Source organism: Crotalus tigris, unplaced genomic scaffold (assembly GCF_016545835.1).
Source record: "Crotalus tigris isolate CLP2741 ecotype Arizona unplaced genomic scaffold, ASM1654583v1 scf7180000024426.592134, whole genome shotgun sequence".
NCBI classification, from domain to species: Eukaryota; Metazoa; Chordata; class Lepidosauria; order Squamata; family Viperidae; genus Crotalus; species Crotalus tigris.
The window spans coordinates 313,890-331,404 of NW_024100593.1; the positions used below are offsets into that span (position 1 = coordinate 313,890).

Sequence of the window (17,515 nt, forward strand, 5' to 3'; positions counted from 1 at the left end):
GGTCACAAACGGCAACCGCAACAACCCCAGGGCGGGGTGACCATCAGTCCATGCATCCCAGTTGCTGAGTACCCAGATTTTAATCATGTGACCACGAGGATGCTGCCTTGGTTTTAAGTGTGAGGACTGGCTGTAAGTCGCTTTTTTCCCTGCCATTGTCACTTCAAATGGTCACTAAATGGATGGTTATAAGTTGAGGACTAACTGTAGGCTGCTTGGATGGATCACCCATCTGGAAGGGCATAGGGTCTGCTGTTTGAGCAAGGGGGTTGGACTAAATGACCTCCAAGGTCCTTTTTAACTCTTGTTCTATGATTCTGCAAGGGTTTCCCATTTGAGCAGGGGGTTGGACTAGATGACCTCCGAGGTCCCTCCCAGCTGTTCTATGATTCTGTAAGGGTTTCCCATTTGAGCAGGGGGTTGGACTAGATGACCTCCAAGGTCCCTTCCAACTTTACTATTATTATTATTACCTAAATCATTTAACGTCCACAAAAGCTGTAAAATAGGAGAAAAGCATACTTTGCAATTTGTCCTTTGTGTAAATTTTATTGCTTACAAGTGGATTTGCACAGTGTTCTTACATTTAACCAAACAGCTCGTACGGAGAGCGCAGAAATCTACTCAAGCATCGGTGAGAGAGACAATTCGGTTGTTGGCGGCTGTCCTCCGCCGTACTGCAGTTTTCACTGTTGCGTTAAAACAAAATGCCAACGGAAAGCTATACAGTCTTCCAAATAGAACAGCTGAAATGCTTAGGGACAGGCGGGTCTGCCTACAACTACCGGCAGGACTTCCAGAGTGACAAAAACATTCGAACGATACCGACACAGCCACGAGCACGGGTGATCAAGTACGCAGGCCTTCCGGAGTGCGAGGAATCGTTACAGAATCCACAACGTGGCTCCGTGAGCTTCCTGGGCCACGGTCTCCCCGGCAGACTGCGCTTCTCCAGGCCAGCGCAACGCACCAGGCGAGGAGTGCTTGCAGACCCAGGAGGCAGCCTGTCCTCAAAAGCCCACCACTCCCGTTTCCCCCCCCCCCGCCCCACTCAAGGCTACACAAGAACCACAAGAATGTGGAAATGTCGGGAGTTCCACTGTGGAATAATACAACAACAAAAGATGGAGAGGCAGCCCAGCAGGTGAGGCATGGAAGGCCAGGCGTCTGTTGCATGCAGAGCAGTGGGGCGAAGCGGCTGGACGGACAGCAGGACCGACGGTCACAGACTGCATGGGGTGACTCACGGCAGCGCGTTTGGCCTACCCTTCGGGGCTGGCGCGTAAGCAGCCACACTTTGGAGAAAGACGGGTGTGGAGGAAGGCCTTCCTTTGGCTTTTTTTTTTGGCTCTTCGGGAAGACACCCCCTCGCATGACATCAGACGCCCATACAGCTTACCTTCCAAAACCAAAAAGGGGGCGCTAAGGGTGCCAAGGGAGGGGGCCCCGGGCGTCCTGCGAGGGGCGCTGCCTCTCGTCGGAGCAGGCCGGAGCAGCTGCAATCACAGCGGGATGCTGCACCCGAGAGGCGGTTTCGTCCTCCACTAAGAGCTGTGATTGCGCTGTCAAACTGAAAAAAAGGGCTCGGTTACAGTGAGCACGTCCGGAGTTTGGCTCTTTTAATAGGCTGGCCCAAAAATTTAAAAAGTGTAAAATTCCTAGGACTTTCCTTCTCCCCGATTCGTGTCCCTGGGCCACCCCCCCCCTCAGCAAACTGGCAACTATACGATATGTTAAATTAACAAAGCTCGCCAGCTGCTTATTGAGCTTTTGGAGTTAGTTGTAGGACAGGCTAAACATTTAAAATCTACCCCTTTGTGCAATGGGTGTGAATGACCTGGAGGCCTTTGAGGAGAGAGAAGGCAGATGGAAAAGAAGGAAGGGGAATGTATACTTTACAATAAAAATTCCAAGTTGCCTAGGGGCTCGGTCCATATTTTTTGTTCTTAATAAAATATCACCATTACCGCTATATTACAGAGAGAAACAGTTCGTAGGATAACCAACTCTTCTATTACAATTTCAGAAATGTGTCTTTAAAAACCCTCTCGTTTTAAAATGCCCTTAATATCTTGTGCTATACTAAATATATATATATATATATATTTATATCCTCTATATACCGCTGTGCAGCAAAAATACACTTTCCCCCCCAAAGTATGGGCTCTAGACTAGACATTTTTGTTAAGGTGAAAAAATACTGCAGGCTTTAAAGCTCAAAATGAGGCTTTCCTTTTTTATCAGAACAGTGCATGTGAGAACTATTTTGCAGAAGCACAGAATTTGGAGAAAGCAAACCTAGGGTTAGATTTAACTGCTGTGTGCCAGTTCTTCAATGTGGCCTAGTATTTAGCATCATCCTTTAGTTAATGATAGCAAAGGGCCCACTTATCGTATCGCTGAAGGTGCTCGAGAGTTACGTTGACGCAAAAGGTTTGATAGTAAACAAAAGCCAGCCCAGAATTTTGATAGTTAGCATTGTAACTTCTAGACAAAGTGGAATGATCTGCCTAAGCACTCTCTTACGTCCAAACCATAAAAACAAAGTTGCCCAAAAATAAATCGTCTTCCGCTTTTCTTCACAACTTCAAAAAGAACATGTACAAAATTAAAGTGTTTCAGGTACAATCCCAGCCTAACTGCACTTCGTGGCCGCTTTTGAAATGTGGCAAAAGAGTGAATGAAGAGAGCGAGGACCTCCTGGGCTTTACACGGTGTCTGCTCTAAGACTAAAATAATTCCCAGCAAGGGCCTGAAGACCCTCAATACACACAAAGATCCGGAAACTTCATCTCATAGACGGGAACCGATTGGTAATGGGGGCAGCCGGCCGTGATGGTCAGGGTTCCTGAAGGACTGGGCGGGGGTCTGCAAAGAGAAAGGCCACAGGGTCACAAGGCAGACTTTCCGCTGGACAATTCCGTCTTTCGGCTGGTCTTTGGTTATACGGGTTTTCTCCCACGTCAAATTGGAAGTGTCTTGGCGACGTTTCGACGAAGTCTCATTCGTCATCTTCAGGCTGGTGTTTTCGGCTTCGTGCTTCTAGAAGCATGAAGCCGAAAACACCAGCCTGAAGATGACGAATGAGACTTTCGTCGAAATGTCGCCAAGACACTTCCAATGTGACGCGGGAGAAAACCCGAATAATCAAAGACCTACATACAAACACCGGCAAAAACCTCAGAAAACAAATATATATATATATACATACATACATACATACATACATATATATATAATTAATTTTCCAATTTTACATTTGAATATTTAAAAAGCAGCATGGTGACTGGGTGAATCAATAATTCAATAACAAAATCTTCAGTGGAAATCTCAGGTTACAACATCAGATATTTCTTCTCTTTTTTTCCTTAACATTTACTATCTCTATTCAAACTAGTACATTTCTAATTATGTTAATAAAGACATCATAATTACATTTATCAATAAATTTTTAGCTTATACGTATCTTAATTACATTCAATCTTCAGGAACAATCCATATCCTGTTATTAATTTTTGCATAATTTTTAACCTCATCAATATTCCAATTTACCCTTTGATATCCATATTTTTCAGACCTTGGGTAACCAAGATTTTCCTCGTAGTTTGTTATGAAGTGAGATTTCATAACAAACTACGATGTCCAAAATACACATTTTATCTATTTAAATATAACCTTGTTCTATTTCCTAAAAGTTACCTATTTCCCACCATATTAAGTCATCTACTTAATAATACAATATCCCCTTTAATAAACCCATTTTATATATATATTGCCTGGGTTAATCAATAGGTCAAACATATTCATGATAATTTTCTTTTCTTTTTTAGATCTAATTTTTCAATATTTAGCTTTTTTTTCATAAAGTCAGATCTGAAATGGCTTCAACAGAGGAATGTGTAACTTCCCAAATTGTCATTTTTATAGTTTTCCGATGGCTACTGGAGACAGTTTGCAAACTAATCCTTGAACAGGTAAAAAGTCCGTGGCGTGGTGGAAAAGCCAACGGAGACTAACACAGACTCTGGGGAATCCAGCAATTGTCACTGAGGACCAACTCATCAGAACTAAATATTACAGGTAGTCCTCACTTGGTGACTACAGCTGAGTCTGGCAACTCCATTGCTACGTGACACAGCTGTAAACTGAAACACCCTATGTCCAGCGGCAGTTGTGAAACGAATCGCCCTGGGCATTAAGCACAATGTCCGTGGCTGTGATTCGTGGCTTCCCCACTGAACACTTGTCAGAAGGCGGCAAATATGACTGCGTTGTAAATTCACACCAATTGCCAAGGGCCCAAATTGCGATCGTGTGATGCAATGGTCCTAAGTGTGGAAAACCAGCCCTAAGTCGCTTTTTCCCCCCTGGTCCCGTTGTAACTTCGAACAGTCACTAACTGAACTGTCGTAAGTTGAGGACTGCCTGTCTTTTGATCATGCCTGAATTTCCCACCCTTTGACCTCATGACTCCCAAGTTCCCAATCCTCCAGTGTCCCAGCCAAAATCCAACCGGTCCTTTCGGGATTTCCCCTTACCGAATGGTGAGCTCCAAGATCTGAGCCAGTCGGTCGTGGAGGAGGTTTGCCTGGAGAGAAAACAGACCCGAGTGAGATTGGGGGGCGGTCAAGAATCCTTCCTTTAGTCTTTTCAGTGGGACAGCCGGCCTCCCGGAGTTGGGGGTTTTCAGGAATGAATTAGACAATGGGATGGCATAAGGACTCGTGCTCCCAGCGGGGGTTGGACTAGAAGACCTCCACAGCCCCTTACCACCCTAGGATTCCTATTCTTCTTAGAGTCATAATAATATAAGTTCTAACAAGAGAAGGACCAGGGGTGACATGATAGCACTCTTCTGATATTTGAGGGGCTGCCCCAAAGAAGGGGGGTCCACCTATTCTCCAAAGCAACGGAAGGCAGGACAAGAAGCAACGGAGGGAAATTCATCAAGGAGAGAAGCAACCTGGAATTAAGGAGAAACTTCCTGACAGTGAGGACAATTGATCACTGGAACAGCTTGCCACCAGAAGTTGTGGGTGCCCCATCACTAAAGGATTTTAAGAAGACCCCGGAAAGCCACTTGTCTGGAATGGTATAGGGTCTCCTGTTCGAGCTGGGGGCTGGACTAGAGGACCTCCAAGGTCCCTTCCAATTCTGTTATTCTGTATTCTCTTCTTGAGGCATCCCATATCCTGGATTATCCCTCACTGATAAAAGCTGGAAAAAATCCTCTCTGGGAGGAAAACGCCGTAACGTGGCCCGCCTTCTCTCTTCCCACATCTCCCGAGCAGAAAAGGCAGTGTTTTTGTCCCCAGCTACAACCCCGTTTCCCACTGTGTCAAGCAGAAATTGTTAACAGGGGGTTTCTTGTTCAGCCAAGGGTTCCAATCTGACAATCCTACTCTGGATGCCGGTTCCCATCCATAAGAGGGACAGTGAAAGATTCTGTCCCCTCCTCACACTTTGCACACTCATCTGCCCCGATTCTCACACTCCATTATGCAGAATACAACTTTGCACCAGATTGTATCTCCCAACTCTTCATCCTTGTAGGACAAGATGTGCACCGCAAATGGAGAAAAGTGATCACCCCAGCTTAGCTCATGCTGTGGGATCCTCACTCTCTAAGTGGACCCTCCAGCTGCCTTGCAAGGCTATCTGGGCGTCACCAAGCCGGGGGCTGTTGTAGAAGACTGTCACTCGCCCGGCTCACCTTGGTCTCACACTGCGCTGCGATCTCTTCAAAGGGAGCTTTCTGAAACTTCTCAATAACAAGACGCCTCTTCTCCTTCTCCTGCTCTTCAAGGCCGGTATTATCTTGGGAAGTTAATAATTTTAAAAAAAACAATGGAGAAAGGGATGGAGAAGGAAAGAGAGAAAGAAGGAAAGAGAGAAAGAAACATTTAAAAAAAACCTGTTCACAAAACACGTGGCGAAACAGCTTCCCCAAACACCCTGGGGTGTGGTGTCCCTGTCCAAGTTGGCCTGGGACACAATCTCGGCCCGGCCGTGGGCAGCTACGCCAGAGGCTGTGCAGATCTTCTCTACAGTGGTCTGCCAAGAGGACAAGAGATGTCCCAGGAATTCTGGGAAGTTCCGGGACACTTAGCCTTCCATTCTGTCGGAATAAACAGGCGCCTCTGAGTTACTCATTTTGCGCACTACGCTGTATTTTGGCTACGCCATGAGAAATAAATGAAAAAAAAAAGGGGAATAATACTTCAAAAGGAAAGCTTGTTTTGGTTGAGGAAAGGTTAGTTCAGACATCTTTAGTGGATGGACCTGATCCAATTTGGAGCCTAATTCGTCCCATCATTATTAATATTAACCGACCTATTAAAACGTGCAATTGTATTTTCTCACCCGATTGTCCCAAAGATACTTTTTCCAAAAGATTTCTGGTTTTTTCCCCTTGAAAACGTTTTGCTTCTCATTCAAGAAGCTTCTTCGGTTCCGAAGACACTTCCTGGATGAGAAGCGAAACGTTTTCAAGGGGAAAAAAAAACCAACAAAGCCCCCAGGAAAGTGCAGTTGCCTTTTGGAAAAAGCACCTTTGGGACGACCACGACCTGGATGATGGAGAAGCTCCATGAATATTCCACATGGTTTAACTGAGGAGATCCAATCCATAGCAGCAAGAATTATGATTACATTATTGGGGGGGGGAGGGAAATCACACGGCTTGTTAAGAGTCTGATACAATAAGGATGGGTGTAGGATATAAATTTTACCCCGAAGATGTTTTTTTCAAGAGGCAACTGGACTTTCTTGCGTTTTTTTTGTTGTTTTTTTTTTTTTTGAAGACATTTCGCTTATCATCCAAGAAGCTTCTTCAGCTCTGACCGGATGGTGGAGGATGGAAAGATTTATACTCCTTGGAGCCTAATTCGTCCCATCATTATTAATATTCTTTCTCTTTCTCTCTCTCTCTCTCCTATCTTTCTCTTCCTCTTCCTCTTTCCCTTTCATCCTTCTCCCAAAGGTGCTTTTCTTTCTTTCTCTTTCTTTCTCTCTCTATGTGTCTCTTTCTCTCTGTCTCTCTCTCCTATCTTTCTCCTCCTCTTCCTCTTCCTCTTCCTCTTTCCCTTTCATCCTTCTCCCAAAGGTGCTTCTTTCTTTCTTTCTCTTTCTTTCTTTCTTTCTTTCTTTCTTTCTTTCTCTCTCTCTCTCTCTCTCTCTCTCTCTGTCTCTCCTATTTTCCTCTTCCTCTTTGCCTTTCATCCTTCTCCCAAAGGTGCTTCTTTCTTTCTTTCTCTCTTTCTCTCTCTCTGTGTCTCTTTCTCTCTGTCTCTGTCTCTCTCTCTCCTATCCTTCTTCTAAAGCATATAAGAAAAGGCTGCTGGAATTGGGCATGTCTAGTTTAATGAAGAGAAGGACCAGGGGGGACAGGATAGCAGTGTTCCAATATCTCAGGGGCTGCCCCAAAGAAGAGGGAGTCAAGCTATTCTCCAAAGTCACCTGAAGGCAGGACAAGAAGCAACGGATGGAAACTAATCAAGGAGAGAAGCAACCTAGAACTAAGGAGAAACTTCCTGACAGTGAGAACAATTAACCAGTGGAACCACCTGCCTCCAGAAGTGTGAATGGTCCAACACTGGAAGTTTTTAAGAAGAGACTGGACAGCCATTTGTCTGAAATGGTGTAGGGTTTCCTGCCTGAGCAGGGGGTTGGACTAGATGACCTCCAAGATTCCTTCCAACTTCATTATTATTATCATTATTATTGTTGTTGTTTTGTTATTATTATTTATTATTGTTATTATTATTAATTATTATTATTATTTCCCTCCCGTCTTCCTCCTCCTCTTCCTCTTCCTCTTTCCTCCTTCTCCCAAAGGTGCTTTTTTCAAGAGGCCACTGGACTTTCTTTGTTTTTCTCTGAAGACGTTTCGCTTCTCCTCCAAGAAGCTTCTTCAGCTCTGACCGGATGGTGGGGAAGGGAAGGATTTTTACTCTTGAAAAAGCACCCTTGGGACAACCGTGACCCGGATGACTGAGAACCTCCATAAATAGATATTTTACAATATATTGTGATGCATTTTACCTATCGCCTTCTTCAGTGCTTCAAAAGTTATCTCCTCTGTGCTGTTGACCTGGGGAGAGAGGGCAAAAGTCTTTTGCTTAAATATCACAACAGTCGAACAAAAAGGAAAATAAAATAATTTACTCTGGTTTCCCAGCTCTGGTTTAGCAAGAGAGAACTGCAAGGAGGAAACTACGAATTAACCGTATAGGAGCCATCAGAATGGCGCAGCTCGCCACAGCCGGCTCGCCACGGTCAACCTGGGCCTGTAAGAAGGCCCAATAATATTTCGGAGCTAGAGCATCCACAGGAAATGTGGGACAACATCCCAAAACCAAGAAGAGAAAGACGGTTTTGGGAATGTCTGGAATCTGTTCTTTTCAGAGGAGGCGATATAAAGGGTCGACCGGAAGGAAACCATTGACGAAGAACAAGAAAACGGCAAAGCCCTCCTCCCATACATAAAAGGCACCACAGACAGAATCAGTAAGATCCTCCATAAACACAACATCAAAACAGCATTCTGCACAAACAGAAAAATATCCACCATCCTTAGAAACCCCAAAGATAAAATTGAATTAGAAAATCAAGGAGTATACGAAATCCCATGCACCACTTGTCCCACCACATACATCGGACAAACCAACAGAAGAATAAGTGCACGCATTGAAGAACATAAGAACTCAGTCAAAAAAGAGGAACCAACATCTTCCCTGGTCCAACACCTTAAAGCCACAGGACACGAAATTGACTTTAAAAATACCAGAACCATTGCCAAAAGTGAACATTTTAATAACAGAATAATCAGAGAAGCCATCGAGATAGAAAAACGCCCACACAGCATGAACAAGCGAGATGATACCTCCCGCCTACCAGCCATTTGGAAACCCGCCCTTATTGACAAACGACTCCCTAATACAAAAAATGATACCAGACCCACACTCACAAAAACCACACAGGATGTCACCACCACACATCCACGCAAAAAGCAAACCCAAAGCCACACCGATGATGAGGCACGACCACAAACCAGAAGCCAGACCAGAGCTGCATCATTAGCCACTTTAAAGCCCTCCAATCCATACATGAAGCAAACTGACACCCTCCATGAAAATGAGGCACGACCACAAACGCGAAGCCAAAAAATAGCAAGGCAGCCCAAAATCTTAAACCCCTCTGCAACTCAGACTAACCTGAGCACAACCAAACAGAACACTCCCCCAGCCAATCAGAGCACAGCCAACCCCCCAGCCAATCAGAGCACAGCCAACCCCCCAGCCAATCAGAGCACAGCCACGCCCCTAACCAATCAGAACACACCTCCACCCAATCAGAACACAGCCAAGCTCCCACCCAATCAGTTCATACCCCCACTGGCAGTTAAAAGGAAGAAACAGCTAAGACCACACATTGCTGCTCGAAGCACGAAGCTGAAAACACCAGCCTGAAGATGACGAATGGGACTTCGTCGAAACGTCGCCAAGACACTTCCAATTTTACGCGGGAGAAAACCCGAACAACCAAAGACCTACATATATATATATATATATATACTAAAAATTATTGATAAATGTAAGAAAGTTATTTTTCATTTGATGGATAGAATAAGAAATATATTAACTTAAATATGAGACAGTACCTATTAAGGGGAAAAGAGAAGAAATATTTACTGTAATAGTTTGAGATTTGTACTAATCATATCTGTAGGTAGGAAGGACTCACTGGAGAAGGGCCTAATGCTGGGAAAGATGGAGGGCAAGAGAAGAACGGGACGACAGAGAATGAGATGGCTGGATGGAGTCACTGAAGCAGCAGGCGTGAGCTTAAATGGACTCCAAAAGATGGTAGAGGACAGGAAGACCTGGAGGAACGTTGTCCATGGGGTCGCACACGACTTCCCAATTAACAATAACAACAACAAAAGTTGCCACGGTGCTTTTCAAAGATATAACTGTAACATTAGAAAAATCAATAAAATTAAATAAAGGATATCCAAGCTTCTGCACCTGCCATGTTCACATTTTGTTATGTTGAATCTGTAAACAATTATACATAATTGTACATGGAGAGCCAGTCTGGTGTGGGGTGAAGGTGCTGACCTAAAAACCAGGAGTTCTAGTCCTGCCTTGAGGCAGGAAAGCCAGCTCGGTGACTTTGGCCAGGTACAAATGGAGGGATAGACGGATAGGTGCAACTGATAGGTAGGAAGGTGAAATCACTTAGGACAGGGCTCCCCAAACTTGGCAGACTTCAACTCAGTTCAGCTCTGGGAACTGAATTCTGGGAGTTGAAGTCCATGTCTTAAAGCTGCCATGTCTGGAGAGCCCTGGCCTTAAAGCAGTGGTTCTCAACCTTTCTAATGCCGTGACCCCATAATACAGTTCTCCATGTTGTGGTGACCCCCAACCACTTATACATCACTGGGTGCCAGGGGCGTGGCCAAAGAAAAGGGGAAAAAATGGCAGACAGCCTTGTTTGGCGACCCCCATGAAATGGTCGTTCGACCCCAAATGGGGTCCCGACCCACAGGTTGAGAACCACTGCCTTAAAGGAACAAGAAAGATGAAAAGACTTTCCTAAGTGCATAATGTCCACGATCAATGGAGCGTACCTTATCTTCTGCACCAGTTCCAGGAAGGATGTCCACCTGAATAGACACAGTGTCCACAATACTCTTCCTTCGTGACAGCCGATCCTCGTCTGCATAGATAGTATCAGAAAAGTTTGTATTTCTCATTGTGGGTGATATAAATTATAGTATATAATATCTGGTAATTTATCTATAGATAGATAGATAGATAGATAGATAGATAGATAGATAGATAGATAGATAGATAGATAGATAGATAGGACAGACAGATGATGGATGGATAATGATAGATAGATAGATAGATAGATAGATAGATAGATAGATAGATAGATAGGCAGGCAGATGATAGATAGGTAGGTAGATAGATAGATAGATAGATAGATAGATAGATAGATAGATAGATAGATAGGCATGCAGGCAGATAATAGATAGATAGATAGATAGACAGACAGACAGACAGACAGATAGATAGATAGATAGATAGATAGATAGATGATAGGCAGACAGATGATGGATGGATAATGATAGATATAGATAGATGGATGGATAGATGGATAAATAGACAGATAGATAGGCAGGCAGGCAGGCAGGCAGATGATAGATAGATAGATAGATAGATAGATAGATAGATAGATAGGCAGATAATAGATAGATAGATAGATAGATAGGCAGGCAGGCAGGCAGATAATAGATAGATAGATAGATAGATAGATAGATAGATAGATAGATAGATAGATAGACAGACAGATGATGGATGGATAATGATAGATATAGATAGATAGACGGATGGATGGATGGATAGATGGATAAATAGATAGATAGGCAGGCAGGCAGGCAGATGATAGATAGATAGATAGATAGATAGATAGATAGATAGATAGATAGATAGATAGATGATAGGTAGGTAGGTAGATGAATGACAGACAGAGAGGATACAGGATAGGTGAAAGAGAGTGAGGGGAGAGAGAGAGATGTGGGGGGGGAGAGAGAATCAGTAGGTTTCAGGAACTAGGAGTATGATGAAAACCTGTAGAGAGTGCAGGTAAGTCCTTGATTTACCACCGGTCACTTAGTGATTATTCAAACTTCTGACAGGCCTACCTGCTTCTATTCTATTCTATTCTATTCTATTCTATTCTATTCTATTCTATTCTATTCTATTCTATTCTATTCTATTCTATTCTATTCTATTCTATTCCATTCCATTCCATTCCATTCCATTCCATTATTCTATTTCTATTTTATTCTTTGGCAGCACCATGCCCCTGGCAAACCACTGGTTTACTTAATGGCTGCTGCATTTGCTTAACAACTGCCACAAGCGTTGTAAAACCCACTTTATGACTGTCACACGTTATGACTGTGATGGGCAGCTTCCATCACAATCATAGCCTGAGGACCACTGTAAGGAAGATGACCAAATATGCAGGAATTGTTCCCTGGGACAATGGTGCTAAATCGATTTTTTTGAAGTCCTGAGAAATGGGACCGTTCAGACAGACACCCCCGCCCCCCCCCCAATTCTCTGAATTAGGAGGGGGGAGCACAATCAGCCTTACCAGATTCTGTACCCAACCAAAATGAAAGTACGGGCAGTCCTTGACTTATCACAACTGAGCTCAAAACTTTTGTTGCTAAGCAAGACGGTCGCTAAGTGAATTTTGTCCCATTTTACGACCTTTCTTACCCCGGTTATTATGTGAATCCCTGAAGTGGTTAACTTAGTAACACGGTTGTTGAGTGAATCTGGCTTCCCCCATTGACTTTGCTTGTCCGAAGGTCGCAAAAGGGGATCGTGTGACCCCGGGGAGGCTGCGACCGTCATAAGTACGAGTCAGTGGCCAATATCTGAATTTTGATCACGTGACTGTGGGGATGCTGCAATGCTTGTGTGAACGATGGTCAAAAGTCATTTTTTTTCCCAGAGCCGTTATAACCCTGAACGGTCACTAAACAAATGGTTGTAACTCAAGGACTACTTGTAGCTTGACGCTTCCTGTGGGGCTGGTTTCCGGCTCTGGTCTACTTTGTGGAGCTGACGCAAGCTTGGGAGGAGGGCTGCTCAAACGGAGGAGGAGGGATAAGAGCAGTGATCCACCCATTTCCCCCCCAAAAATGGCTGCCCCCCTTTAGGTGGGAAAGCAGATCAGCTCGCTTCCTGTCAAAATGGGAAGCAAAATCTGAAGGGACAAGATGAAGGAAAGGGAAGGAAATAAAAGAAGGGGAGGGGAAAGGGAAGGGAAGTAATTGGAAGTAAATATACTGTAAGGGAGACAGAGGAAGGAAAGAAGGAAGGAAGGAAAGGAAAGGAAAGGAAAAAGGAAGAAAGGAGGGAAGGAAGGAAAGAAGGAAGGAGGGAAATGAGGTAGGAAAGGAAAGGGAAAAAAGGAAGGAAGGAAAGGAAGGAAGGAAGAAAAAAGGAAGAAGGGGGAGGGAGGGAAGGGAAAGAATGGAAAGAAGAAGGAAGAAGGGAAGGAAAGGAAAGGGAAAAAAGGAAGGAAGGAAGGAAGGAAAAAGAAGGAAGGAAGGAAGGAGGGAAATGAGGCAGGAAAGGAAAGGGAAAAAAGGAAGGAAGAGAAAAGGAAGAAGGGGAGGGAGGGAAGAGAAGGAATGGAAAGAAAAAGGAAGGAGGGAAGGGAAGGAAAGGAAAGGGAAAAAAGGAAGGAGGGAAGGAAAGAAGGAAGGAGGGAAAGGAGGAAAGGAAAAAAGGAAAGGGAAAAGAAGGAAGGAAGGAAGGAAAGGAAGAAGGAAGGATAGGAGGAAAGGAAGGAAGGAAGGAAGGAAGGAAAGCAGGAAGGAAGGAGGAAAATGAGGTAGGAAAGGGAAAAAAGGAAGGAAGGAAGGAAGGAAGGAAGGAAGGAAGGAAGGAAGGAAGGAAGGAAGGAAGGAAGAAAAAAGGAAGAAGGGGAGGGAGGGAAGGGAAGGAATGGAAAGAAGAAAGAAGGGAAGGAAGGAAAGGAAGGAAAAGAAAGGAAAGGAAGGAAGGGAGGAAGGAAGGAAGGAAGGGAGGAAGGGAAGGACCATGGTTGTCCTTCAGAGTAACCCCTAAGGCCTCTTCAAGAGGGCGTCAGGGAGGGCCAGCCAGTGGCCTTCCAGATCCAGAACAGCCAGGTGCCGTGAGCTGCGGTTCAGCAACATCATTGCTCAGCCACAAACGGCCGATTGCAACCGGAAGTGGTTTCTTCCTACCTATTCAACAATCCATGTCCCCAAATGGAGCAGGTTTGTCCCTGGGCTCTTGTTGCCAACAATGGCCATGAGCCACCCACGTATCCAGGGCCAAGACCACGCCCAGAGAGTCTCACCTGTCACCTGGGGCACGTACGGCACCGACAGCCGTTCCACGCTGTAGCCGCTGCCTCCTAAGGACTCCACAATCTTGTGAGTCAGGAAGAACAGGCTCTTGTCGTCCTTACCAAAGTTCGGGGGAATGCTGTCAAAAAAAAAATAAAAAAATACATCGATCAAAATGAAGGGGAAAAACCAATGAGGTTATCAGTGGATCTCTAACCCAGTGTTTCTCAACCTTGACCATTTTAAGGCACGTGGACTTCAACTCCCAGAATTCCACAGCCAGCCATGCTGGCTGTGGAATTCTGGGAGTTGAAGTCCACGTGCCTTAAAATGGTCAAGGTTGAGAAACACTGCTCTAACCGAACAGAGCTGGAAGGGGCCTTGGAAGTCATCTAGTCCAGCTCCCTGCTCAAGCAGGAGAGCCTACACCATTCCCGACACATGGCTGTCCAATCTCTTCTTACAAACCTGCAGTGATGGAGCGGCCACAACTTCTGGAGGCAAATCATCCCAATGATAAATCGTTCTTACTTACTGCCTTAACCCAGGGGTGGGCAACCTTGGCTCTTTTATGACTGGTGGACTTCAACTCCCAGAATTCCTCAGCCAGCATGGGGGAACTATGGCCCCTTCATGACTCGTGGACTTCAACTCCCAGAATTCCTCAGCCAGCATGGCTCAGTTTGGAAACCTCTCCCTTTCCCCTCAGCATGGCTGGCTCAGGAATTCTGGGAGTTGAAGTCCACCAGTCATAAAGAAGCCAAGGTTGTCTACCTCTGGCTTAGGCCTAGGCCCCCTCATGACTCGTGGACTTCAACTCCCAGAATTCCTGAGCCAGCATGGGGGAACTATGGTCCCTTCATGACTCATGGACTTCAACTCCCAGAATTCCTGAGCCAGCATGGCTCAGCTTGGAAACCTCTCCCTTTCCCCTCAGCATGGCTGGCTCAGGAATTCTGGGAGTTGAAGTCCATAAGTCATCAAAGAGCCAAGATGGCCTACCCCTGCCTTAACAATATCCTTCAAGCTCTGCCCTGAATTTCCAAAGATTCTCCTTTCAATCCACTCACCTTCTTTCCTCTTAGCTGAAAGGGAACTTGGCTGAAATCTTTAATGATGCCATCTTACTGTCCTGAAATCTCAACCGAGTTTTTTTTTTTAATCGATCAAATCTAACATCAGATTTAGTAATGTGCTGCAGGGTCCTCTTTCGAACGTCAGAATAAAAATTAAAATGGCTAAACTGCATCGGTGTGCTTGGAACAATCTGTCCAATGGAAAAACCCTCACCTTTCTAGGACTGATGACGTTCCCTAGTTGGGTCATGAAACGTCTGCAAGAAAACCGCCCAGCTCAGAGAACACCAGGGACCACCACAGTCCCCCCCCTCCTCCTCCTCCTCCCCCCTTCTATTCCTCTCCACAACCCCCCTCCCTTCTAGCACTGATAAAGTTTCCTAGTTGGGTCATGAAATGTCTGCAAGAAAACCACCCAGCTCAGAGAGCACCAAGGTCCGCACAGCTGCCCTCCTCCTCCTCCTCCTCCTCCTCCTCCTCCTCCTCCTCCTCCTCCTCCTAAATCCTACTCCCTTCTAGCACTGATAATGTTCCCTATTTGGGTCATGAAACGTCTGCAAGGAAACCACCCAGAGGGCACAAAGGACCCCACAGCTGCCTTCCTCCTCCTCCTCCTCCTCCTCTCCTCAGACCCCCCTCCCTTCTAGCACTGATGATGTTCCCTAGTTGGGTCATGAAACGTCTGCAAGAAAACCGCCCAGCTCAGAGAACACCAGGGACCACCACAGTCCCCCCCCTCCTCCTCCTCCTCCCCCCTTCTATTCCTCTCCACAACCCCCCTCCCTTCTAGCACTGATAAAGTTTCCTAGTTGGGTCATGAAATGTCTGCAAGAAAACCACCCAGCTCAGAGAGCACCAAGGTCCGCACAGCTGCCCTCCTCCTCCTCCTCCTCCTCCTCCTCCTCCTCCTCCTCCTCCTCCTCCTAAATCCTACTCCCTTCTAGCACTGATAATGTTCCCTATTTGGGTCATGAAACGTCTGCAAGGAAACCACCCAGAGGGCACAAAGGACCCCACAGCTGCCTTCCTCCTCCTCCTCCTCCTCCTCCTCCTCTCCTCAGACCCCCCTCCCTTCTAGCACTGATGATGTTCCCTAGTTGGGTCATGAAACGCCTGCAAGAAAACCGCCCAGCTCACAGAGCACCAGGGACCCCAAAGTTCAACGCTGAGCTACAGAGATTCTCTTGTCAATTTGAGCTTCCTTTATCAGCCACGCCAGGAGCCTTTTTACCTGCACTTCTCTCGGAGGTGAGTTTCCGGCAGGAAGTAGGGCGCTTCCACTGTTCTGATTTCAATCACCTGGAAAGCAGCGGGAGCAAAGTTGTGAACCCAGCAGAAGGAAATCACAATTGCCCACAATCTTTTTCTAGGCAGAAAATGCAAAGCTAAAATAAGGGGAGGGGGGGGGCTTCTTCGGGGCACCCAAAACGGCTCGCTGCCTGCTGGAGGGTGTGTGTGTGTGTGTGTGTGTGTGTGCTGGGGGAGAGGCGGAAAATGTTCCACGAGGAAGAAGGGCCAAAAAAAGAAATACGGAGGAAAAGGGACAGACCGCGACTTTGCACCCACCTTGCTGACATGCTGGCAGAAAGCCGGGACCGCGATCATCTGGCTCAGGAAGTTGAGGTACGCGGCAACCAGCCCCATGATGCTGCACCGGTGGAACATGGGTAAGTTGTCCTCGTTGAGAATGGCAATGTCCTTCCGGATGGAGGGAGAGGAGAAATGGGAACAAAATCAAGACGCACAAAAGTGCCAAGAGGTTTCCCGGAAAGCGTTCCAGGCAGGCGTGTTTTTTCCCCTTTGGGGGACGTTCACCTGCTTAGGCATCCTCAACAGCCCCTAAGCAGGCTCTTCTCCCCGCCACCCAGCCTGGCCTTCCTCCCCCCCCCTCCGGGATACCTGCAGGGCGATGGCCAGGCGGATGAGGTCCGTGACCACTTCCTCGTTGGCCAGCTCGATGGTGATCAGAGCCAGCGAGGTGTAGAGCAGCTCAAAGTTCTTGTGCACGTTGTCGTCTTCTTTGCAGCCCAAGTAGACGTGGCGGTACAGCTGCTGGCCGTGCTGCGGGGGGGGGGGGGAAACACAACGCAGCCGCGAGGGACAATTTGTTAATGCTCAGAGCAAGGCCTGAATGGTGCATTTTCCCCTCTCTCTCCTTCCTTCCTTCCTTCCTTCCTTCCTTCCCCATTTCTTACCTCCCTTCCTCCCCCTCCCTCTCTCCGTTTCCTTTCCCTTTTCTTGCCTCCCTTCCTCCCCGCTTCCTTCCTCCGTTCCTCCCTCCCTCCTTCGCTTCCTTTCCCATTTCTTACCCTTTCCCCTTCCCTTTTACTTCCCTTCCTGCCCCTTCCTTCCTTCTTTCCTTTCCTTCCTTCCTTCCCTTTTCTTACCTCCTTTCTTCACCCTTCCTTCCTTCCTTTCTTGCTTCCTCCCTCCCTTCCTTTCCCATCTCTTCCCCCTTCCTTTTTACCTCCCTTCCTCCCCCTTTCTTCCTTTCTTCCTCCCTCCCTTTCCCATTTCTTAACTTCCTTCTCCC

General features: G+C 46.2%; 1 protein-coding gene across 1 annotated transcript in view; it reads right to left on the reverse strand.

Moving 5' to 3' along the window:
- Positions 1-528: 528 nt before the first annotated feature.
- Positions 529-17,515, reverse strand: part of EFR3A (EFR3 homolog A) — a 51,965-nt gene continuing 34,978 nt past the window's right edge. The window contains exons 16-24 of the mRNA XM_039330194.1: positions 16,882-17,043; positions 16,549-16,680; positions 16,214-16,281; positions 13,918-14,045; positions 10,634-10,722; positions 8,044-8,092; positions 5,714-5,817; positions 4,539-4,588; positions 529-2,868 (exon numbers count right to left, since the gene is read on the reverse strand). Coding sequence (XP_039186128.1) covers positions 2,763-2,868; positions 4,539-4,588; positions 5,714-5,817; positions 8,044-8,092; positions 10,634-10,722; positions 13,918-14,045; positions 16,214-16,281; positions 16,549-16,680; positions 16,882-17,043 — 888 coding nt within the window. The 3' untranslated portion in view covers positions 529-2,762. The remainder of the gene's footprint in view (positions 2,869-4,538; positions 4,589-5,713; positions 5,818-8,043; positions 8,093-10,633; positions 10,723-13,917; positions 14,046-16,213; positions 16,282-16,548; positions 16,681-16,881; positions 17,044-17,515) is intronic.